This window comes from Centropristis striata, chromosome 10 (assembly GCF_030273125.1).
Source record: "Centropristis striata isolate RG_2023a ecotype Rhode Island chromosome 10, C.striata_1.0, whole genome shotgun sequence".
NCBI classification, from domain to species: Eukaryota; Metazoa; Chordata; class Actinopteri; order Perciformes; family Serranidae; genus Centropristis; species Centropristis striata.
This window is the reverse complement of record NC_081526.1, coordinates 36645267-36671524: the sequence shown is the minus strand read 5'-3', so window position 1 is coordinate 36671524 and position 26258 is coordinate 36645267. Positions and strand designations below refer to the sequence as shown.

The window sequence follows — 26258 nt, the reverse complement described above, 5'->3', positions numbered from 1 at the left end:
TTTGTAATGCCATTATTAACACTTATTTAAGCTTATAAACACACAAAAATGTTAATAAGCATCTTGTAAGGACTTACAAGGGCCTTATTACTTGTTAATTAATGGTTATTACAAGGACCTTAATATAAAGCGTTACCAATGACTTGATCTTCTGCATCTTGTGGCCCAAACAGCGAGCAGAGGAAGGGAAACAACTCTGGATTCTGCTGCGAGTGAACTCCACAAGTTAGGACATGATGAGTTAAATCAAGGCTGTTTAAGTGTTCAAACGAGGAAGTTTATGAACCTCAAAACAATTCTGATTCACCTGCTGACTTATAGATATCTTGCTATCTTACAATGCAAGCTGTAATTTGGCCTTTAAGTCAGATTGGCTTCAAAGCCCGCTGCTTCCCTGGGTTCTTCAACAAACAATATCTGTTTAAAAAGCTAGTGTGGCTAGCTTTAAATAGCTAAAGTAAATGACTTGCAGGAGCAGCATGTTAGCCGTTAGCCCACCAGCCTCAGGACTGACATCTCAGGCTTAAATTAGAATTTTCTGGCTCCAGTTAAAGATGGTGTTGTATGAGGAACCATGAAAACTGTTGGTTAAATCTGTGAAAGTGTAGAATGTGAAACTATTACTAGTTTGACATTTTACTGGTTTCACTGGTGCTGCTGGTTCAATCTGCTGTGTCACTGAGCAGCAGCTGTTGGAGGCCGGACAGGGAGGGAGGGGGTGAGGGGTGGCGGTCAGAAATACAGGCCAAGTCAGCCAACGGGTATTTCCCATCATGCACCTGGTGCTGCGTATCAGCAGCACACTGAAACCTGCAGCAGCAGCTGAGAGACATCAGAGACTCTGAGTCACAAACAGGATTATAACAGCATCAATACACTACAATACTAATGTTACTACTCTTTGATATTATTAACCAATATCATCATTTACCCACCTGCACATTACTGATCACATTTATGATGAACTATTCTATATTTTCTATTATTTGGATATGTCTGATTGCCCAATGATTGATGCAGAAATCAGACTTTACAGATGTCTAGTTTGGGTGTTTATGTTTACTACCTCTGCCAAGGAGTTCATGTTTCTGACCTGGTTTGTTTGTTTGTCACTTGACCACACTTGGTGGAAAGGTGTAGCACGGGCCAAAAACAAACCTTTTACTTTTGAAGCGGATCCATATCACGGGTTGGATACACCAATTTTTTCACTTTTGTTCGCAATGCTTGATGTAGCGTTTGAGCTGCATTCATTATGTGTCAGAATTGTCCGAAAAATGAGTTCTGAACTGGGAAAGTTCAAGAAGCTGCACAAAGAATGCCAATGTTAGTCATGCTGAGAATCATTCAGAAAACGAGGAACACTCAGGAACTTGAAATTGGGACTATCTATTGAAAACTTGGTGATGGCGCTGTGCATCTTTCCCCTTGAACTTGTCTCGAGGTCTGGATGGTGGCAAGATAGGTGGTAAAAAGTTTTCAGCATGTGGGGCTTAACTGTCACTTCACAGAGCAAAGTTGGGAGATTTTGTAATGGAACACCAACCATGAGCTCTGAACAGGACGGAGGCTGAGCTCAAAGTGTTTGTTTGTGTGTGTGTCCACTCTGCTGAGTCACCTGAAGGAGATCCACATTCATTTGTTGCTCGGAGACGATGAGGTCTTTTTTTTATTAAACAAATGTGACTTGTCGTTGAGGACCGGTTCTATTTTGGTTCTCTGGTGGGTTGGTTATTCTCACCGCAGACATTCAGGGTATTTTTGGGAGTCATTAAGGATCCCCAGAGCTGCAGGACCTCATCACTGAGTCCGCCAGCTGAACTGAAAAATGTCTTAACTCATCGGGTACAAAGTGTTCACTGGGGGGACAGAGATAGGGTGATCCATGGTACTTCATGTTGTAGTTATCTGTGATGTATACAGAGTACTATAGATCATTTTACAGTACTCTTCCTGGTAGTTCATAGTACGCTGGGATACTTTGGGGTACTTCTTTCATACTAATTATTTCGATTTTTACAGGGAACCTTTGGGTATTTTGTGGTTTCTTTGAGTAGGCTACTTCATGGTTTTCTCTTGGTGTTACTCCTTGCTACATCCTGGAGGTTTTGGGCCATTTTCTTGATGGCTCTGAAACTTTTTTGCCGGTATAGTTCATGATACTTCATTGTTATCTCTTGTTGGTATTTCCAGTTACTTTTTAGTTATATTTTGTGGTACTTTGTGGTAGTTGAACCGTCTGGGTACTTCTTGGTATAGTAGGGTAGTTTATGATACTTTTTAGTACAGGTACTTTATTGTACTCTGTAGTTTGAGGTACTTTTGGTTAATCGTGGTGTTCTGGGGTACTCCATGACTTTGTGGTAGTTCTTGATACCGTATGGTATCTCTTTTAGGTTCTCTTGGTCCTTGAGCATTGCTTAATATACCTAAACATCTCTTTGGATCATTGAACTCTTGGATATTTTACAGTACTTTGCAGAAATGTTTGGGGTACTTCATGATCTTCACTTTTTAATAGTTACTTCATGGTATGCACTACTTTGAGGTAATTGTTTATGGATTGTTCATGGTTTTCTGGGATACTTTATGTTAGTTTGTGGTACTTCCTGGCAACCTCTAAAGTACCTCATTATTTCCTGTCTGGTAAACTAATTGGATTACCTCCCATTAGTTTTGGCTAATGTCCCATCTAACCTTTGTTATTTTAGTGAACCTTACTCTTGCTCAATCCAGGGTTTCCCCACTCAACTTTTGAACCTTCGTCCCCCTCCGGCTACTTGTCCGATCTCTCAGCCTCTGATTTCCACCTCTTGGTCTGTTCAGCCAATAGATCTCGGTCCCTCTGTCTGCTGTCCGCTCTCTTTCAGCTGTCCTCAGCTGACAGATCAGCCATCCGACACTGCTGTTCCTCCGGTTAGAGGCAGAAATGTCCCTCTAGATTTAAACCCCCCTGCTCTAAAAATAATCTCATCAAAGCTCCGTCAACTTTAAATTACATCAACAGCAAGCTGAGCAGCCAGAGCAGCTCTGAGCAAAGAGCTGATAAAGAAGATGTATACAAGATATTATGTTAAAAAAAACTTCATATCAGCACTGCAGTGACACAGGGCTGGTTGAAAATTGTCAAAGTTTCCCTTTAATATGTGAAACTAATAGAAATAGACTGGAGTCTGGTTTCCAGTTCTCAAAATGCATCAAAGATGAAAAATGAAATTCAGTTTAAATTCAGGACCACCAACGTCATGAAACATGAAGGTCTCTATGAAATGTTATGACAATCCATCATAGTCGTTGAGATATTTCAGTCTGACCATACATACAGCCGTGACACTTGCATGGCAATCAGTTATTCTATTGAAAAAGTTTTAAATATAACCCAAGGAGACGGTAAGGTAGTTGAGCCACAGATCAACCTGACCAGGTAGTATTTCTGTCAACCCAACAATTTTCTGATTTTTCAGCTTCGTGACTCCTTTAAGGAGCTGAAGAAGCGATTCAGCAACCTGAGGTTTAACTACCTGAAGAGAAACGACAGGACCAGGAACATGAAGGCCGTCAGGAACCAGCTGCAGCAAGTGGAGCTGTACGAGGAAAAGCTGCAGGTGAATTCTGATCTCAGCCTGGGAGCCAGGGAGCCCCAAAAACTCAGTGATTTGGGTGCATACCAGAATTTTCGCATTTTGTCATTTTCCCCCCTGTTTAAATGTGAACTGGCTAATACTATATATCCAATAAAGACAAAAATGCCAAAGGAAAAGCCTTTAAAACCCCCAAATGTCATTTTACAAACTTTATGTCTAACCAGAACCAGATTCAAAGATCTCTAAAAAAAAAAGGATTGATGGATGGAGGGAGGGGTGGATGCTAGATGATAGAAATTTTTCCAGTCAGGTTTAAAAACAGCTGGACAAAAATGTTCATAGAGATCTTACATTCAGTTCCGTTTCATCCTGCAGGCGCTCTGGAAGCGTCTGCAGGGAGTGACAGCCCGGCTGGGGTCAGAGGTCAAGGACTGGGGCGTGGCCAGGGAGGCAGAGGACGCCGTCAACGAGCTGCAGAGGCAGATGGGAGAGTTTGAGCGAAGTGTCAGCGAACACCAGAAAACACTTGACATGACCTGCAAACTGCAGCAAGCCATGGAGGAGGTGAGTTATTATCATATCTGAAGTTACATTATCCTGTTCAAGAGTTTATACACCTGTACAAATATAAGATCTGCATTATGTTTACATGTTGTTTTGTGTACAGTATCAGTTCTGGTGCGAGGATGCGAGTGCGACCATTGCTCGCGTTGGGAAGTTCTCCTCCGGGTGCCGCAGCACAGAAGCCGTCTCCGTTCTTTACCGGCAGTTTGAGAAGTTCGTCTGGCCGACGGTTCCTCAGCAGGAGGAGAGGATCAGTCAGATCACTGAGCTCGCTGTCAGGCTGCACGGTGAGTACCAACACGGCAAACAAAGACATGCTTTTATTCTGAAAAGGCAGATATCCCTGGAAGCTGATGAGTTGTCATGAATTATGAAAAATATCCCAAGTTCCTCCATAGTTCGAACACATGCACATCTGTTATTTTGTACTGTGCCAAAGTGTATTAAAATTGTTATTGAAGGAGTGAAACATGAATATTTTCAGAAATCTATAATAAACTTTTACGGTTCTGTGAGCTAAACACAAATGTGTGTTTCAGGGGTGGAGGAGGGACAGCGGTACATCGAGAAGACGGTCAGTAAACACTCAGAGATGGTTCAGTCCATCAGACAGCTGAGTGATGGTCTGATAAAGCTGGAGGCCAAACTCAAGGTAACTGAATACTGCAAACGTGTTTTAGATTTGTATTTAACGTACAGAACCTTCAGGGAGCGGTCCTGATACACATTTAAGACTCATTCTAGGAACAGGATCAGCAGATTATTAACAAGTGTTTAAATTTACACTGATATCACAGCTGGATGGTCTCAAACAGCAGCCTGACGACGGAGAGAAAGAGATAAAGGAAGAGAAGGATACAGAAGAGAAAGAGGAAGTGGAAGATGAAGAAAAAGAGGAAGAGAAAGAAAACAAGTTGAAGGAAAACAGAAAGATGAAGAAGAAGGAGCAGAGAGATAACCGCAGCACACAGGAGGCGTCTGACATGGTAAAAATCATCACTCAGACATTTAGTAAACGTATAACAGAAAAACCAAAATAAAACGGAATCAGCTGACTTTTACTAACATTGTCCTGCTGCAATAAAAGGAAATATGAGATGTTATATGATAATTTTTGAAATTCATCTCAATCTGTCCCTCACTTCCAGTACGAGCTGAAGGAAACAGGCCATACCCCCGAACTGACCACCAAACACGATGGGAGGGAGGTTCCCGTTAAGAGGCAGACTGCAGCCAATAGGAAGCCTCCGTTACAGAAAAGCCGCAGTCTGGATTCGGACAGACAGACGGACAGCAGGTACACTGAAGGAGAACATAAATCATTTCATCACAATCCTTCCAACAGGTGTAGATATATTTCAGTTAAAACTACAAATTTGAACCTCATGGTGTTCCTAGAAAAAAGTTTCAGGGGATCAGCAAAGTTTGTATGATTCATCCTCTGGGAACCAAAAACATCTGCCCCAAATTGTGTGTCAATTAACCATAAAGAGGCTGAGATATTTCATCTTCTGTTGGCGCTTGATTACATTTCAGGTAATCACCAAAGTTGTTATTAATCCTCTGGGAAACTCTGATTTCTGTGCAAGAAACGATTCACATCATGTAGACTGTAATGAAGTAGCTTTGGGTTCAAGAAAAATGAAAGCAAGTGTTGTGTTATGTCTTATTTGTTCATAGAAAGAAACATTTGGCTTGAGTCTGAAATGTATAAACAAAGGTTCATCATGTCGTCTCTCCTTCAGACAACAGCTCACCTCCTCCTACTGCTCCACCCACACCTTCAGCCTCTCCTGCTCCCCAGCGGAGGCCAACCGACGGGTCCACGCCATACACAGCCAATCACAGCCTGCCGCTGCTGAGCATCAGGCCACACCCCCTCCCTGTGTGGTTGGCCACTCGTTCTCCGACATCCAGAGGGAGTTTCAGAGAAAAGACACGCAGGTTAATCATCATCAAAGAGTTAATTTTAAGATGTGGTGTTCCACAGGGATCCATTCTAGATCCCTTTTCTATTTTCCATTTACAGTTCATGCTGCTTACAGGCCTATGCTGATGATACACAACTACATGTTCCTTGGACTCCTTAGCTAACAGCTTCGACAACTAAATCAAACAAAAAGTGAAATTGTATTTGCAATCCCAACAAGGTCGACAACCATGGGTTATATGAAGACGTTTCCTTGGATTATATTTAAAAAAATTAGGGTTATAGAATCATGCATCCTGTAGTTGGATGTTTTTAACACATTTTATGTTGGTGGGTTTTTTATGTAGAGTCATCGTTGTTTTTACTTTTTTTTGTGTTCTACTCCTGAAATGTTCTGTTTATCTAATTATTTTAGCATTTTGTTGGTTGTTTGTTTCACTGCTCTACTTCTTACCTGGCCACTTCAGTAAATGAATTCCAGTTAGTGTACAAACTATACTGAAATTAAACAAGTCAGATATATATGTTTGGTTAATAATACATATATCTTTTTTGCCCAGGATGCATCAGGAGGACGTCTGTCGGAGGCGGAGCTTCAGCAACAGGAAGTGTTGACAGAGGATTCTCTCTCCAATGATGAATATGATTGTGTGTCACCTGATGACATTTCGCTGCCGCCGCTGGCAGAGACCCCGGAGTCCAACATGTTTCAGTCAGACATTGAGGAGGGCTTCTGTTTCAGTTCCCACAGCGCCCACATCAGCCAATACAGCCACCGATCAGAGCACAGTGGTGCTGGTACTGCGACCGGTGCAGTCCGACAACAAAGAGGGTCCAGCCGGACGGAGAGCTGTCCAACTCCTCCAACCAGCCGTCACAGCAGCACCAGGTCTGTATGAGGACCAATCTCAGATCAATTGGTGGCGTAAGACGCACAGTAGCGACATTTTAACTTTGAAAGAGTCAGTTTTCTTGGTATGAGTTTGTTCCTGTTGTGTGTTGCAGGCTCAGATCAGATTCCGGTTCGTTTGTCCAGAGTTCATTGACAGTTCCTGCTCCAAACCTGATCACCAGCACTCTATGCAGTGTCCTGAAGACCGGAAAGACCAATGCAGCCAATGCCAGTACCGACCCGAGCGCCCCCTCTGGATCTAACTTAGTCAACAAGAGCAACACTGCAGACAGTTGCTCCAACAAGGACAATGATGTCCCTGAAAAGAGGAACCTCTCACAACCTGAACCCTTACTGAAGGAGTGCAACAGTCAGTACAACCAGCCTGAGAGAAGTCAAAATATTGCATCCAAAGTGGAAACCTTCCCACAGACTGATTCTAGTCCTCAGCTAGCAGAGATCACTCACAAAACCTCTGTCTCCCAGTCCCAGTCCAGCTATTATCCTCAGCCCTTTAAAGCTGCAGACACTGATCTCTACAATGACAAAACCCCACCACAAGACGCTGAAAGTGGCTGCCATCAGGACATTAATTACCCTCAAACTATGAAGGAAACATCTCCGGACTCCAAACCTCCAAGGGAGGGTCTCACCAGCACTAGTACAGTTACCCAGCAGACCATTTACTTCCAGTCCTCCCCTTCAGACAGTCATCACACCTTGCTACAGGTGAGCAGCAGCCTCAGTTCACCCAAAGAAATCCCCTCATCCCAGAGTGAGACCTTACCACAGATTGATCCAGTCCCCCAGGCCAGAGGGCTTGCTCAGATCCCCAAAATCCCAGACCCTGTTCTCCACAAAGACAGCACCAGAGACGCTGGGCTCTTCGAATCCTCTGCAACACTTCTCCAAACCACCACAACCATACCTCAAGATGGAAATCTTTCCCAGTCTCACCAGGATTCCAGGAATGGCCTTGATCAGGATGTACCTTCCTCCAAAAACAGCAAGGAAACGCCCTCAGTCTCCATGCCCCAAAGCAGCAGTCTCATCACAGCTGTCACCGAAGAAACTGTTTTCTGCCAGCCCTCCCCTGTTGACAGCAACATGCCACAGGCGAGCAGCAACCTTGCGTCCCAGCAAGAAAGCTCCCTCTCTGAAGGTAGTGGTCTACCAGAGGTCAATGCCCCCAATCTCCGAGATCTTAACAGTGTCAGCAGCATCAGTTTATCCAGCAGTACCATCACCAGCAGTAGTAAAATCAGCAGCAAGCAGAGCCACCAGACAGTCTACTCCCTCCATCAGTCCTTGACCTCCATCTGTACCCAGCAGTGTATGCATGACCCTGGCATGACCCCCAGCAGCCCTGCCAAGCCAGCTGCTCCTCCTCAGCCCGAACCACAGACTCAAGCTTTGGCTCAGCAAGCTAATCTGCATGTCATTCCCCTTTCCTCTTCACCCCATTTACTAACTCCAGACCAAGACCCAAACATTTGTCAGCCCGTGGCCATCCGCGAGGAGATCAGGCTTACTCCTCTGATCCAAGGGCCTCCCGTTCCTGCTCCTCCTCCTCTTCCCCAGGCCCAGGCAGAGTCTCTTCCCCAGGGAAAAGCCTCTAAACCTGGCCCTCCCTGCATCACCAGGCCCCTGTCTAGAGCTACTGTCATGGAGGGCTCTCCAGTGACGCTAGAGGTGGAGGTGACAGAACACCCAGAGCCCAAGCTCAACTGGTGGGTAGCATATAACCAGCTCCACAATAACACACACGCTTTATGAGATCATTAACATCCACTCACCTGGAGGCACCCTCACACCTGCTTTAACATGTGCTTGATCTTAATCTTTGTGCCCTTACCCTTCTTCTTCTTTGAGTCTGCGTGCGAATATAATTCACAAAAAGTCGTTGCTGGACTCGTAAACCAGTTTTTTAAATTCCCTGTTACTTTCCTGCTACCTGCCATGCATTAATAGTGTAAACCTGCACTACATTTATCCTCTGTATGGTGCTTTATAACCCTTGAGGATAGTTCAGTGAATTATCAAAAAGGTTCAAGCAGGACTCGTGCTAATGCAGGTGTAAGGGATTGGAACATTTGCCCCGTATTTATCAACAGTAAATTACAGTAAGTATATAAGTATATTCAGTATATTAAGTTTAATTTACTCATCAATACCTCAGCAATATTAACTGAAATACATTTTTAGCTTCAATTAGGAAAGGTTCTGTCCTCCCTGCAGCTTTCCTAAGTCAATGCTATATTGTCTTCTCTTCACTGCACAGGCACAGCTACAGTCATGCTTAAAACAGAAGCTCTAGTAAAGCTAATGTTAGCATGCTAACAAGCTTTATAGCCATGCTTTTTTAGAAGAAGTTCAACTTACATTAGCTAGGTGCTTACTCGCTTGTTTGGCATGTAAAACAATCTATTCTAGCCGTATCAAGTTGTTTTACACTCTGCGATTCAAGTAAACTAATTAGCTGATTCAACTTCTATCAGTAGGTGAATCTAAATGTGTAAGTCTGACTTGCGTCTAATTATTATTATCAATTTTGACTTTAAATGTAGTTTAGAGATTAAGTTAGATTTTTCTGTGTGTTATCTATATATTGCACTTTGACAACAATCATTCTAAGGCACTGGGTGTTTGATTTCTGACTTTTACTTTAATGAATGATAATTAGGAGTATTACGGTTTTTATGTATTTGTGTGAATCGCGTCACTGTCCAGGGGCCACAGTCCGGGGTTCACGGTCCAGGGGTCACGGTCTGGTGCATGCAGAATATACAGTATGTAGATTGATGTATGTAATTACACAAGTGCAAGTTCAGCTTACCTCGGCCAGGGTGGATCTTTTTTAAGTTTTGTTTGTTTGTTTGTCTGTTCAGAAGGATTACAGAAAAACTATTGGCCTGATAATTAAGAAAACTTGGTGGAAGGGTGGAGCATGAACGCAGAGAGAACCCAGTTAATTACAGAAGAGATCCAGGTCAGAGGGAAGGACACACAAATTGGTTTTCATGTGTTTTTACATGAGGGATAAAGCACGGGCTTGGCCGAGGTCTGCACTCTCCAGGTGTCATAATCAAAATTATACCAAAGTGGGCAAAACCAAAACTCACCAAACCGTGATTCCTAAACCATGTCTCCTGTGTTACAACAAACCCCTTTATATAACTGATTAACATACATTTTAGAGTTAAAAGTGTGTAATCTAATTCCTTTAAAAGTTTTATTTTGTTTGTGTGTTTTAACAAAAGGCAGTGAAACACTGAAACACAAATTCAAACCAACACGGCTGCACAAACAAGTCAAACTAAGGTTGAATCTACACGTCACATCATTAATCCAACCACACATCATTAATAATAACCACAGATCTTTTATTTGGCTGTCTGGTGACATAGTCGAAGGTCCTGTAACACAACAGGACTCGTAGATATTTATTGTGTCAGAGGTGTTGTCGGAGGGCTCATTATGTGGCCTAGAGTGAGGCTGTCTGACTTCCTGTCATCATTCAGGTGTAAAGACGGAGCGGTGTCAGCCACCGGCCCGGGCCAAGAGGCGTCAGGCTCAGATGGTGGGTGGTACGAGGCCAAACATCAGGAGAGCAGCGGTGATAAGTGGCTGGTGGCCGAAGTTTTTGACATCATCAGTGCGGACTGGCAGACTTGGTTTGGTACGCTTTGCGTGCTGCTGTGGCTGATCTACCTGATCATACTCTAAAAACTCTTTTCCATGACGGAAACTTTACGACCTGAAACCTGGAGCTCTCCACTACCTGAACTTTTAGGAAGCTGTAAGGTTTTGGCTCTAGCTTTTGCCTCCACCCGGGATGAGCAAGTACACCGTTATCTGTATCAGTTCAACCAACTGAATTATCTGTATCAAAACTCTGAAAGGGCTGGGTTTTAAAACCAGAAGTGGGTGGAAACCTGATGACATTTATATGGGTTGAGCTTAGAAGTTATAGAGCTATATTTAGTAATTTCTTTGAAAACTATTTTCAGAACAGTAGATAAGATAAATAAATAAGGTCAGTCATTGGCAGGTTGCTAAAATAGGCCTGTCATGAACTTAATTACCAATGGGACAGGTACCACAGAGAGTTTCACAGTATGTGGGGGTTTATCCGGAGTAGATCAGCCTAAAAGTCCAGAGCATGTTGGAGGCTTGGTTAAAAGAAAATGCACCAATAAGTTGCTTGAGGGGAGATCAGCTTTTCTTTACAACAACAACCCTGTTACAATGAGCAGCATGTTTTTGATGACTTGGAATCTTTTGCAGATTTACTATGTCCAGTTGAAAATATCTTTGCCGGTCATTTTTTCAGTTAATTAGACCTAATCAAAAAATGTATTTCAGACCCTGTTTATTACACGCAGACACCTCTGCTTGCTGATATTGCTTCACTAAAATATAACTGTTATTAAATAAATAAAGTTACATTGGATTTGTATGATCTTTGCGTCATTTATTTTTACTAACTCAGCAGGTGAACGTCATACCTAACAATCAATCAAAAATCAAATCAAAATTACTTTATTTATCCCAGAGGGGAAATTCAGTTATTCTGGTAGAATCTCTTGAAGAATGAGACAGCCTGATGGCTGTAGGAGCAAAGGATCTTTTGAATCCATTTTTTTTAATCTTTTGAATTTCTTTTGAGAGGAGCCGCCCACTGCTGTTTTTTTGGTCCATAAAGGTTTTGTGTAGCGGATGATCCGGGTATTTCAAGATGGCCTCCAACATGTTGACAGTGCCTGTCTCCACCACCTCCTCCAGTGTGTCCAACCTGGCTCCAACCACAGAACCAGCTCTTTAGACCAGTCTGTCCAACCGCCTTCATCTCTGTGTCTTAATGTGATTTTTTTTAAAATTAGAAACCTCTCTGAATCCAATTCATTCTAGTAGTTGGAGGCTTTTCCTGATACCCTTTTTTAAATGTTAAACAAGATTATTAACATGCATTTTAAAAAGATTATTTTATTGGCAATGTGTTGGGGGAATTGATTCAGTTTTAATTGCAGGTTTCAGTCTCCTTCAATCACATGAAAAAGGTAAGCAGTCAAAGCTTTAACCCAATTTATGTGTTCTCTGCCAATTCAATAATTTGATTTAATTGAGGAGAGAATATCTGAAATATGTGGTTATTTAAACATATGGTGGTTGAAATGAAGGTTCTAGATTCATGTCACTTTTGATTTATTTGATTTTTTTTTTTTCTTGAAAAAACAAAACAATAACAGTTGGTCCTGGTTTAAGTAAATCCTACAACCAGTTCAATATTGGTTTATGAGAAACTTTTTATTTTAAAATATTCATGTGGTCAACAGCTGTGGGCGAAGCAGTTTGGGAACAGGTTTATTAATCTTCTAGCATGGTTCAAACAATGTTATTAGATAAAAGTTGAAACAGCCATTTAAAAGTAATGGCACTGTTGAAATACTTCGTTTGTATAATTTATTTGATCAAGTAAAGGGTAAATGGTGAAAAAGATCAAATTAATGAAAGCCTATTTGAAAGAGTTAAAAGTAATGGATAAAATACCTAAAGTAACAGTTAACATTAACGGCACCCTAACATCTACATTCTGCCTCATTTGGACTCAGCAAATCATATTAATAAATATGAATAAATGCTCATTATTACTTGTTGGTAATGTTGGTAGGCTAATTTAGACTTAGTAGGCTGTTACATCTTCATTGTGAGGCTCAAAATAAGGTTTGCGGCTCCGTTCTGACATTATTTCTCTTTTTTTGTTCAACAATGGCTCTTTAGTTAGTAAAGGTTGCCAACCCCTGGTTTAAATGTTTGACATAGTTGACTAAAACTGAAAGTTTAAATCATTAGTTAGTAATAGAGAATCAGATGAGATCATAGATTTTTATTTCTACTACTCAGACACAATGGTTTTGTATTCAGTCTGCCTTTTTAGTAATTGTGTTGCTCACAAAATATATAAAATAATTAAAGTAATGTTGAACACAGTTCGGCCTGTAATCTCAGAGCTCAGAACATTAACTGCCTTTCACCTGCTATCCCGCAAAAAAATTATAAACCAACAGCAACTTTCAGCAACAGTCTGAGTCATACTGAAGGGAGCTAGCAGGGAGCTAACAGCTAGCTAGCAGGGAGCTAACAGGTAGCTAGCAGGGAGCTGACAGGTAGCTAGCAGGGAGCTAACAGGTAGCTAGCAGGGAGCTAACAGCTAGCTAGCAGGGAGCTGACAGCTAGCTAGCAGGGAGCTAACAGCTAGCTAGCAGGGAGCTAACAGGTAGCTAACCCTTAACTTAACCAAACATTTAATACTTTCTAACTTCAGCAGGAACTCTGCCATGTCTCTGAACCTCCTGCTGGATGACAGGTAACGTTAAATAAAACCTTCTCTATCTTAACGGTTAACTTGAAGTTAGTTTGAGCAGTGTGACCAGACAATAACTGAGTATTTAGGTTATAAAATAAGCTTGATGAGCAACGGCTAACAGGAGCTCAAACTGACAGATGAGAACTGTTCTTTTTGTTAAAATACATATATTATTAAGGATTAAATTGGCCATGTTCAACGTTAGCTATAGTAACGACAATGTATTGTTTTTATTACATATTTTATGGAAATTATGTCTTTCACCATTTAAATACACAAGTCAAGTTTATTTTATTTTGAAGGTTTATCATGAGGCTCTGTTCTCTTTCATCTACAGACCTGCACTTGCCACAGTGTTTATCTTCTGTTGTCTGTATTTAACATTCAACAACAGTTAAATCTGTCAAACATTGACAGTTATCAGCAGGAAAGGTACACAGGTATTATTAGCTTCATGTAAAATATCAGGAGTAAAAGGAACTCATTTTAAAATCACCCCAAACATTGTTTCTGTGTAAAAGTTCTGTAAAACTGCTCAAAACCATCTGTTTGAACTGGCATATTGTACCTAAAAATATCATATTACATCCCCATTCTGTTTACTAAACTAAATTGTTCAATTATTATTTGTTATTTATTAGTTGTCCTTGTTGTTGTCACTGATCCGGGACCTTGAGTGATAAGAAAGGTACCTATAAAAAATGTATTATTATTATTATTATAAGATACGTTTTTTACATATTGATACTTGTCAGAAAACATAAATGCAGATACAGTGTTTCTCTGATAATATTTGTTCAGGTCTAAATAAGACAAAAAAAAGATAATATGTTCCTTTATTAGAAAAAATGGGAAAAAAGCATCAATAAAATAACAATAAATAGTGAAAAAAAACAACATTAACCAGTATTAACAATTAAAAATGTAAAAAAAATAAAATGTTAATCATTTCAAACAAGATCATATAAACAAGTGTGTAAAATATGTACAGCAGTAAAAGTACAAAGTATACTGAGATTCATGTAGTTAAAATAAAGAGCTCCTTATATGTTTTTATTATATAAAGTTGTAACTTGTTATCAGTATCTGCAGCTGTAGCTGATTTAAAGCTGATCAATAGACCTGATAAGCACTGAATCTCATTGATAGACAGGTACAGCTCTGTCTGCTGAGCTGCGATCTGATTGGCTGCTCTGCTCCGGGATGACATCATCACAGAGGAAAGAACATGATGCATGCTGGGAAACTACAGCAGGTGAGTCAGACTTAACAAATAAACACCTGATGATACAGTTTATATTATAATAATAACAATTACATACAATTAAATATAATAGAACATAGAGAAAATGTAATATTTTACTACATTGGTATATCATTATTTAATACTAAGCTTATTTTTTTGTTTTTTGATTATTTTTTTGTTGTTGATAGTTTGGTTAAAAAAAATGTCAGAAAACTGTGGGGGAAAAAATCAGTGAAATGAAAACAATAAAATACTAAAAACAATAAAATAGTAATAAAAACTCAATTTAAAAACAGATAAGATATTCCTTCATTAGTCCCACAGCGGGGAAAGAAGTATCAATAAATAGTAAAAAAAAAAAAAAAAAAAAAAAAAAGGAACATTAACCAGTCTTAACAATATAAACAAAAATACATTTAAAAAAGTATTAACATTTTAAACAAGAGGATATTAATAAGTATGTAAAATATGTACAGTAAAACCAACAGTCGATTTTTTTGCACTTTTTTGAGTATCGATACTTTTGACAACCCTAGTATGTACACTGTAATAAAAGATAAACAATAACTACTCAATAAAATTGAGGCAAGAGATTGCACGCAATATTATTAATTAAATCTAACTACGTTACAAGTTGAGTTAATAACTTAGCAGGAAGTGCCTGTCAATTAAAAACAGACCAATTCTATTGTGTTGGATTTATTCAAAATTCTCTTGATTTAGAATTACATACACATAAAGATTATATTTAATGTGATCAAAATAAGTAGATTATATCTCAAACATTTTTATGTTAAAGTTACTTAAACAACTGCCTCAAAATCAAGGACACATTTATATTTAATACATTTTATCAACTATATTAAGTAAAATGAAATGACTAGAGAATAATTTATTACAGTGTACTAATCTGAGCTGAATAATAATAATAATAATAATAATAATAATAATAATAATAATAATACATTACATTTTTATAGCGCTTTTAAAGGTACTCAAAGTCGCTTAACATGACAGGAAATTAGACGCACACAAACACAAAATACAGAAGAAAACAACTAAACAGAGATGAGAGATTATGAGTTCAGGTATTTTGAAAAGGTGGGTCTTGAGTTGGTTTTTGAATCACAGTGAGTGCAGGAGGAGCTCTTCCTCTCCTCAGTAAAGCGGCTGACAGGTGTGAAAGTTGCATAAAATGTCTCCTCTCTGCTCCCATGATGCTAAACTAAATATCTAAAATCTTTATAAATCTTTATAAGTCCTGCAGCTCTGTGGAATCAGCACAATCAGAACAACTCAAACATGTCTTTGTGCAGAATAACACAGTTAGAATGACAGAAATCAGAAAAAAGTTGAATTTCTCTGATAATTGTTTTTAAAAATGTGAATAAAATGGAATTTATATGTAAACACTTTTCCAAGTGCCCACAAGTGTCACAAATGTGACCAAAAAAAGATGTAAAATGACTGAAAAGAGACAAATTGACCAAAAAAATAAAACGTAAAATGAACCCAAAAAGACACATACTTACAAAAAAGATGTGAAATTACCAAAAACACACAAATTGACCCAAAAAAAACATGGTTTTCCATGGTTTTCGTGAAAATGATTTTGGTTATTGTCCAGAAAACCATGGAAAATGTCAGATATCAGCTCTTAAATTAAACTCTAATGAGCCAGAACCAGGTCCAGTCAGGACCAGCTACAATTTAATCTCAAACATTTTTATATTAAAGTTATTTAAACAACTGCCTCAAAATCAAGGACGCATTTATATTTAACCCTATAAAGCCTGAACCATGAAATAATTGCCAGAAATTTTTTTTAAAACCGAGTGCTTATTAACCTGCTGACAAATTTTAAAAAATAAATAAATTGCATATATGAATTCTAATTTGTATCATATTTGATACATCAGGTCTTTTTGTGCAATTTGTTGCTCACAGATTGTTTTTCTTGAACTAACAAAAACATATAAAACCTAACATTTTTAACCTATTAAGACTTTGACTTTTCCTTTTTCCTCAAACATGCAAAATACATATTTTTTCCATATAACACAACATCATACATCTGCTGATATGAAGTTTTTTAATGCAGCAATAACTGATCCACTCGTGGAACCTGCATATCATTTTTGCTACATCTGATATTTTTGTGCAATTTGTTGCTCAGTTTGTTTATCTTCAACACATGTATACATCAGGTTTTTGATGATGTAGAGGTCTCAAAAATTACTCTATCTAATATGATACACTTGGCTTTATAGGGTTAATACATTTGATCAAATATATTAAGTAAAATGAAATGACTAGAGAATAATCTGATCTGAATCACAGTGTGAGCTCTTCCTCTCCTCAGTGAAGCGGCTGGCAGGTGTGAAAGTTGCATAAAATGTCTCCTCTCTGCTCCCATGATGCTAAACTAAATATCTAAAATCTTTATAAATCAATAAGTCCTGCAGCTCTGTGGAATCAGCACAATCAGAACAACTCAAACATGTCTTTGTGCAGAATAACACAGTTAGAATGACAGAAATCAGAAAAAAGTTGAATTTCTCTGATAATTGTTTTTAAAAATGTGAATAAAATGGAATTTATATGTAAACACTTTTCCAAGTGCCCACAAGTGTCACAAATGTGACCAAAAAAAATACGTAAAATGAACCCAAAAAGACACATACTTACAAAAAAGATGTGAAATTACCAAAAAAACACAAATTGACCAAAAAAAAAAACATGGTTTTCCATGGTTTTCGTGATAATGATTTTGGTTATTGTCCAGAAAACCATGGAAAATGTCAGATATCAGCTCTTAAATTAAACTCTTATGAGCCAGAACCAGGTCCAGTCAGGACCAGCTACAATTTAATCAAACATTTTTATATTAAAGTTACTTAAACAACTGCCTCAAAATCAAGGACGCATTTATATTTAATACATTTTATCAAATATATTACGTAAAATTAAACGACTAGAGAATAATCTGAGCTGAATCACAGTGTGAGCTCTTCCTCTCCTCAGTAAAGCGGCTGACAGGTGTGAAAGTTGCATAAAATGTCTCCTCTCTGCTCCCATGATGCCCTGCAGGCCGACCAATGGCGCGGGCCGCCCCGTGTGATGTCACAGCGGTATAAAGCCCCCCGTCGGCCAGCTGCCACCTCTGAGCAGAGTCAGCGTTCCCGGCCTGGACGCCTCGGCTGGAGGAACCGCTGTCAGGAGGAAAAACAAAACTACAGCTCTCACTGTAGTTTTGTTTTTTGGGAGTTTGGGGTTCCTTCGAGGCTCGACCTTTCTCCGTTTGGAATTTGTGGCTAAATTTTCTGGATAAGGAGATTTTTGATAGTGAAGACAGCCCTCCTCCGGGCATCCCAGGCATCCTTGTGCAGACAAGTAAGTGTCTTTAAAGTTTGACAAGTGTTTGTGATTGACACTCACACTCACACACACCAGACTCCGTTCAGCTTTCACTCACTTTTCAGACACATTGAAGGCTTTTTGCTGCTTTTCTGTGCTGAAGGTTATAATGGGACGTCCCAGAATAGCCCTGATAGCAGCAGACTGGCTCTCGGCTGGGCGTGATGGCTTTTTAAGGGAATCAGCAGCAGGGCTATCAGTTGCTCCTCCAGATATGTGACACATGGTGGCTGTCAATCAAAGTGAGGTGTGGTGTGTGGGGGTTATTTTTAGATGACACCCCCCCCCCCCCCCCCCCCCCACCGCTCTGTGGGGAGGAAGTGTCTCACTGAGGGACGCATCACTGAAGCTTTTATTTTGGAGGAGGGAGAACAGCTGTCGGCGTGTCGTTTATTATTTTTAGTTTTGAGTCTTTAGTGGAGGGATGCTGCAGGTTTATTTTATTCTGAAGGGGAAGGAATGTGTGGGAGATGTATTCATGTATACTTATCCCTTAATAGGACACTCATTGAAATACTTGCAAATTACAAATTTGAAAAAAAAGTTTATGAGATTTAAAGTGGCAAATCTATGAGAAAAAAAGTTGATTTTTTTCCACTTTTTTCTTGTAAATCTGCAACTTTTTTCCCGCGGATTTGCCACTTTAAATCTCTTAAATCTGCAACTTTTTTTCTTGTAGATTTGCCACTTTAATCTAGTAAATTTGCAACTTTTTTCCTCTAAATATTATTTTATTTATTACTCATTTATTACTAATTTTAGATATCCGCTGAAGTTACCAAATATAGTTCTTTGTCTGATAAAGGGTTAACTCAACTTAACAGTAAAAGTACTCGTTATGCAGAATGAACCCACTCTGATTGTTTTATATATTCCAAATATATTATTTATGCATTTATTTAAGCAGCATTTTAATTTTAGGAAGGTAGGGCTAATTTTAACTACTTCACATACTGGTATGTGTTTTATTTTAAAGAAAATATGCATAATCACTTTATTTGATCATGTTTTCATTTTAAATCTCTTGAAAAGTAACTTAACCTGTCAGCTAAATGTAGTGGAGTAAAAAGTGCAATATCTGCCCCAAAATGTAGTTACAGTTACATATGTGAAAATACTCAAGTAAAGTACAAGTACCTCAAAACTGTACTAAAGTACAGTACTTGAGCAAATGTACTGAGTTACATTCCACCACTGTTTGCTGCTGTTTTATGATAAATGTTGAAATGATTTATTTTTTATTTCGTCTGTAAAAGTCTGTGAGAAACAGAATTGGCAAAGAACTATAAAATGTTTAAAAACAAAATGTTTTTTTAAAAGATGTCTAAAAGACCATTTAACTGCTGTTATAAAATTCTAATTCACACACAAATACACTTTTATATCATGTTCATATTTTTGTTTTTATATTGTTATTTTTTGTTATTGTCATTATAACTTGTTGTTGATGTTATACATATGTTTTTTCTATTATCAGTTTGTTATTACCTTATTATAACTAACTAAATTTTAGGTGGAGGCTTTAAATAAGCCCATCTGGGTTTTCTTTACATTATTTGTTATCTTTGTCATTTTATGTTATTATAACTGTGCAAATAAAATAAACAGTGTCGAGAGAGGAAACAGGAAACGTGTTCACAAGTTTCAAAGGAAATATAAGGAGACTTATAGATGTTAGAAAGATGCAAAAATATTTTTATTTTAATCTTTTTTTAGGAAGTCAAAGTAATCTAAATAAATCAAATTACATAAAAGAGAAACTTGTGCTAAAAGGAATTTAATTTAGATATTTTTTTAAATGGGAAAAAATACAAAAATAAGTTAAATTTCTATTATTTTCACAAGTCTAAATAAAATTTTATTCTTGTTTTTAGGAAAATATCATAGTAAACAGAATTTTGAACATTTAAAAAAATGAAAAAATAAAATAAATAAACACGTGAGAAAAAAATAACAGCAACAGAAATGTTTTGTTGAAAGGATTATTACAAAAAGGAAAACAATAAATTAATAAAAAGAGTAAAATAATGCAGTTTTACATGAAATTATTATTGCAACAGAAAACAGAAACATAGTTGATATAAAAATAAAATACTCAAATCACAACATAAACCGTCTGTTGTGACAGTTTGGCTGCTGTTTTTTTTATACATTATGTTCGAAATTATATTGAAAAATATAATAGTTTATCTTGGAAATAAATAAATACACTATTTAGACACACTTTCACTCATCAAAAAAGTTAAGTTCTTAAGATTCACATATTTGATAAACTTTATTAATCTCTCTAATTGACCTAAATGTCTGAAATCTGCAGTTAATAACTGAATAAATGAGGACTTTTAACTTTAAACACCGTATCTACTGTAAAAACTCCTTAAAGTGTTCCTAGAATCCGTTAAAATACCTTTAATACAATAATATCACTAACCACTAATTCACCATTAAATCTTATTAGAAAGACGAAAATGTCTTATTTAAAGCTTATTTTAAAGCCAAAACATGTCACTAAATAGTTGCCAATACAATAAAATGTCTTATGATTGACAATGTTGTAATAAAGAGGATAAACATTAAAGTCTCTGAGACTTTATGAGTGTGTTTAAAGCCGTTAGAGGTGTTTTATCACCTGTAATCAGCAGCGTGTGATGATGTCACAGCTGCTCTTCAAGTGGTTAAAGGTGACACAAACTCTCAGCTGGGACTCCCTGACTGGCAGCTGGTCTGGACCAGGACCAGGGCCAAACAGGGCCAAATATGACACCACCAGGGCCAATCAGGGCCAAACAAGGCCGATGGAAGCCAAATGGGAAACAACAAGGGCCAAAAAAAGCAAACAGAAGGCCGATCAGAGAACAGCAGCACCAGGTTAACCCTTTATCAGGCGAAGAACTATATTTGGTAACTTCAGTGGATATCAAAATGGGTCCCCATGTCTCTCTGTTTGGTCGGAGAACCACATGGATTTGTACGAGGACCACTTGACTATGACGGCATATTAAGGCCAAGTATGAATATGCATACAAATGCAAATTTTCTAGATTAAAGTGGCAAATCTACAAGAAAAAAGTTGCAGATTTACGAGAAAAAAGTGGGGGAAAAAAACAACTTTTTTCTCGCAGATTCACCACTTTAAATCTCATAAATGTACAGTCTGTGAAGCCCTTTGAGGCAAATCTGTGATTTGTGATTTTGGGCTATATAAATAAAATTGATTTGATTTGATTTGATAAATCTGCACATTTTTTCTCGTACATTTGACGCCTTAATCTCGTAAACTTTTTTCTCAAAATATTATTTTCGTATGGTTTTTTTTACACATTCTGGCAGTATGTAATATCCTCCAATATTCTCTAGGGTTGAAATTTGGAATTTGCAAGTATTTCAATGAGTGTCCTATTAAGGGTTGATTCAGAGCCAGAACCAGGTCCAGCTACAATTTAGACCAAGTGGATCCAAACTGCTCTGTTTCTTGGTCGACCTGAACGAGTCAGAGCCAGCCGGTCCGGTCCGGTCCGGTCTGAACGGGTCCAAGTGGGTCCAAGTGTTCAACAAGAGCCAACAAGTGTTAATGAATTTTCCCATTTTTTTGTTTTCACACAAACTTTAAAAGTAATTGGAAGTGAGCTTGTTGGTTATAAAGCCTTTCTGTCTGCTGAGACACAATACAGTTTGTAGAAATTTAAATCCAAACTGAAAAATGAACCGTTAATCTGTTGTTGTTGTTGTTGTTGTTGTTGTTTTAACAGAGAAATGACGTTCCAGTCTCTTAAATGTCAATATTTGCAGTTTTCCTTCTTTATATTTCACGAGTTACAGAATTATATTTCTTGTTCTGGACTCATTCCAAGATTAAAATCTTTGTTCCGCTTTTTCAAACATTTTCCAAACCAAACAACTAATCAATGAAGTGATCAGGAGCTACATTGATCGTTTAGAGTTCAAGATTTTAACTTTAAATGATTTCCATCGTTAAAATAACTTAAAAGTCACAGTCCTGTTTTTGTCATTTTGTATAGTTTCTCTATTTTTTTTAATATAATGAAGCACATGCTATTTATCTATTCATCAGTACATATTTCTGTCTTCGTGCTGATTAATGAAGATTGATCTTGTTGATGACGTCACCGTCAGGATGATTAGAGTAAAGAAACAGACTGTTAGCATTTAGCATTTAGCTTCCAACCAGTCAGATTCCAGTTTGGACTTCCTGTCTGTCTCTGCTGTCACGTGACTTTTTGTTGTGACAGACAGAAGTGAAGTGACTGAACAGCTGTTGACTCATGAACCTGCTTTCTGTAAATGTCTTCTTCTTTTATACCCAAACGATGATACTTGTTGTTTATATTAAGACTAAACACATTCGTTAGAAACCTTGAATACTGGCTGAAACTGGATACAATTTTTTTTTTTTCAAACTTCTCTTTATTGGGTTTTTTTTTCTTTCGTTCACATACAAAAATAAAGAATGTACATGTTCATTCATGCTTAATATCAACACGAAAGAGCAGAATGATAGTAGAAAAATAAAAGCAATAAAATAAAATAAAAAACCCCACAAAAACAAAACAAAACAAAACAAAACAAAAACCTAGGTTTACAAATAAAATAGATTTAAATATTATAATACAACTCGGAGGATGTCAGGTTTTCCAAAATTTACATTTGTTAAACTGGATACAATTAGTTAAATATGTAAACTGAAACAAGTGAATCAGTTTTAGTCGTAGACGGTCATTTATTTCAGTCCTTGTTATGAATTCTCCCCAAAATAATAAACATAAAAAAAATATATTGAGCAAAAAAGATGTCAGCTAAAGTATCTGATAATGATCTTAACTGAAACGTATAAATGTTGAAGTTAAACAAATATTGTGTTACTTGCAGTTAGGATATTTGGATTTGATTGATTCTTTGTGTTTTGGCTGCTGATTGGAATCATACAGCCGCAGAAACAAATTAGCATAAAATAAAATAAATAAAAAGATCAAATTTCAATCAGTTGTGAAGTCCCAGTCCTTATCATTTCTTTGTTGTTGTTTTGTTTTTTTAAAACATACAAATTCCCCAGAATTCATACAGTCGTTCATTTCAAACAACCTTTAACTTGCTGGTAAATCCAAACGTTTTGTCCTTTTCAGTAGGAAAATAAATTGTTAGAAATAAATTAGTACAAATAATAGTTTATTAGTTTATCAGTTGCTTCAGCGTCGAGAGAGGAAACAGGAAACGTGTTCACAAGTTTCAAAGGAAATATGAGACTTTTAGATTTTCGAAAGATGCAAAAATATTTTTATTTTAATCTTTTTTTAGGAAGTCAAAGTAATCTAAATAAATCAAATTTCATAAAAGAGAAACTTGTGCTAAAAGGAATTTAACTTAGATATTTTTTTAAATGGGAAAAAATACAAAAATATGTTAAATTTCTATTATTTTCACAAGTCTAAATAAAATTATATTCTTATTTTTAGGAAAAGGAAAAAAACCCCAACAGCTATCATATTAAACAGAATTTTGAACATTTAAAAAAATGAAAAAATAAATAAACAAACACGTGAGAAGAAAAGCTGCAGAAACAAATTAGCATAAAATACAATAAATAAAAAGATAAAATTTCAATCAGTTGTGAAGTCCCAGTCCTTATCATTTCTTTGTTGTTTTTTTAAAACATACAAATTCCCCAGAATTCATACAGTCATTAATTTCAAACAACCTTTAATTTGCTGGTAAATCCTTTTCAGTACACTGAAAAAAGAACCAACTTAATTGAATAGTTTCATTTGGTAACACCTAAATGAATTAAGTTCTTTCAAATGAATTTAAAATCAGTTGTGTTAATCAAACTTATTAAATTAATTTGAAAGAACTTAATTCATTTAGGTGTTACCAAATGAAACAATTCAATTAAGTTGGTTCTTTTTTCAGTGTAGGAAAATAAATTGTTAGAAATAAATTAGTAAAAATAATAGTTTATTAGTTATTCTTTGGGCATTTTATTGTACTATGCATGCTTTAATGTGAATTAATATTGGAGATTTTTACAGTAAAAGGCTTTTTGGAGTGTAAAAAAACAAAGTGAGTGAGTGCAGCTCTCCTGCCGACAGGTGTTTAATCTGCTCCGAGGATCAGCTGCAGGTTTATCAGCCAGACCCGGCGGAGCCTGGACCCCCTCCAGGGACAGACCCCAAAATAAACTCAGGGATCAAACCCAGAGCTGTCTGTCACTGTCAGCAGGTCAGCTGCTGCAGAGGAAACATATTCCTGTTTTTTATAGATTTCAGACTTTCAGCCAGTAACAGAAGGCCGAAATGTGACTTTAACCCTTTATCAGGCAAAGAACTACATTTGGTAACTTCAGGTAATATTTCGAGAAAAAAGTTGCAAATTTACTAGATTAAAGTGGCAAATCTACAAGAAAAAAAGTCACAGATTTAAGAGAAATTGTAGGAAAAAAGCAACTTTTTTCTCCCAGATTCACCACTTTAGATCTCATAAATCTATGCATTTTTTTCTCATAGATTTGCCGCTTTAATCTGGTAAACTTTTTTCTCAAAATATTATTTTCGTATGTTTTTTTTTGCACATTCTGACTGTATGTAATATCCTCCAATATTCTCTAGGGTTGAAATTTTGAATTTGCAAGTATTTCAATGAGTGCCCTATTAACCCATTGACGCCTGAAACGGCTGTAAAACCTCTGGGCGATTTTAAAATCAGCCCCTAAAACCTGAAGTTTTTCTTGAAATTCAACAGAAGTGTCAACGCTTCTACTAAATAATAGATTTTTCAGCCTCTGTAGCAGATAGAAATGAAATTCAAAAAGTATTTGAGAGCTTATACAAATATTACAAAACGACGTATCCGCTTTCCAGGCTTCAATGGGTTAAGGGTTAAAGTGGTGAATCTGGGAGAAAAAAGTTGCTTTTTTCTCCCAGATTCACCACTTTAAATCTCTTAAATCTGCGACTTTTTTTCTTGTAGATTTGCCACTTTAATCTAGTAAATTTGCAACTTTTTTCTCGAAATATTACCTGAAGTTACCAAATATAGTTCTTTCCTTTTAAAGAGTTAATAAAAACATCTGCAGTGTTATAAACATTTCCAGTCAGTGATCAGACCAGATGTTGGTCCCTGGATCAGACTAATAAAACCCATGATTTTTTTTCCCCCCATTTAGCAAAAGAAGTTTGTCAAATGTGGAACACATGGCAGACTAATGATTTTAATATAAATAAATAAATAGTTTCAGTAGTTCACAGGTTACATTTCATTAATCAAATAAGTATTAAAGTTTGATATCCAACTGTATTTCTGTACTTTTCACCAACAAAAGTTCTTCAGTCAGCAACAAGTCCAACAGGTTGATGTTCTTTCTGCTTTGTGTTTAGTGCAAACTAAATGGGCTGTTGAAGCAGAAATTATCCCTGTAACAGTTAACCCTTTATCAGGCAAAGAACTATATTTGGTAACTTCAGGTAATATTTCAAGAAAAAAGTTGCAAATTTACTAGATTAAAGTGGCAAATCTACAACAAAAGAAGTCGCAGATTCAAGAGATTTAAAGTGGCAAATCTGCGCAAAAACAGTCGCAGATTTACAAGAAAAAAGTGGGAAAAAAGCAACTTTTTTCTCCCATATATATTACATACAGCCAGAATGTGTAAAAAAAACATACGAAAATAATATTTTGAGAAAAAAGTTTACCAGATTAAAGTGGCAAATCTACGAGAAAAAAATGCGTAGATTTATGAGATTTAAAGTGGTGAATCTGGGAGAAAAAAGTTGCTTTTTTTCCCAGTTTTTTCTTGTAAATCTGCGACTTTTTTCGCACAGATTTTCCACCTTAATCTAGTAAATTTGCAACTTTTTTCTCGAAATATTACCTGAAGTTACCAAATATAGTTCTTTGCCTGATAAAGGGTTAAAGGAGACTTTTCAGAGACTTTTCAGCACTTTGAAAAATAGATTTCGGATCGATCTCTTTCCTCCCTGTCAGCTGCAGCTTTCAGTTTGTTTTACCAAAATCACTTTTTATATTTCTGTCTGTATTATTTATAGTTTTAGTTCTTTCAGAGAACAAATGGAAATAAGTCCTGGATAGTCTTATTCTGTCTCTGATAACTGAGTGTTAATGGGTTTATCTGATTGTTTCTAGCTGTTGATGAGGACGACTGCATGTGTTGTATCGACAAGTAGAAGTAATGAAGTTGTCTTAGCTGCGTTTGCATTTCTCCTCAACATGCCATGAAGCTGCGCTGA

General features: G+C 37.1%; 1 protein-coding gene across 1 annotated transcript in view; it reads left to right on the top strand.

Annotated features, from left to right (window-relative positions):
- The window catches only part of ccdc141 (coiled-coil domain containing 141), a 17944-nt gene extending 6523 nt beyond the window's left edge, over positions 1 to 11421 (top strand). Inside the window, exons 6-16 of the mRNA XM_059342394.1 lie at positions 2058 to 2147; positions 3465 to 3605; positions 3960 to 4148; positions 4252 to 4435; positions 4688 to 4800; positions 4946 to 5134; positions 5297 to 5445; positions 5894 to 6092; positions 6639 to 6967; positions 7090 to 8700; positions 10492 to 11421. Coding sequence (XP_059198377.1) covers positions 2058 to 2147; positions 3465 to 3605; positions 3960 to 4148; positions 4252 to 4435; positions 4688 to 4800; positions 4946 to 5134; positions 5297 to 5445; positions 5894 to 6092; positions 6639 to 6967; positions 7090 to 8700; positions 10492 to 10696 — 3399 coding nt within the window. The 3' untranslated portion in view covers positions 10697 to 11421. The remainder of the gene's footprint in view (positions 1 to 2057; positions 2148 to 3464; positions 3606 to 3959; positions 4149 to 4251; positions 4436 to 4687; positions 4801 to 4945; positions 5135 to 5296; positions 5446 to 5893; positions 6093 to 6638; positions 6968 to 7089; positions 8701 to 10491) is intronic.
- The last annotated feature ends 14837 nt before the right edge of the window (positions 11422 to 26258 follow it).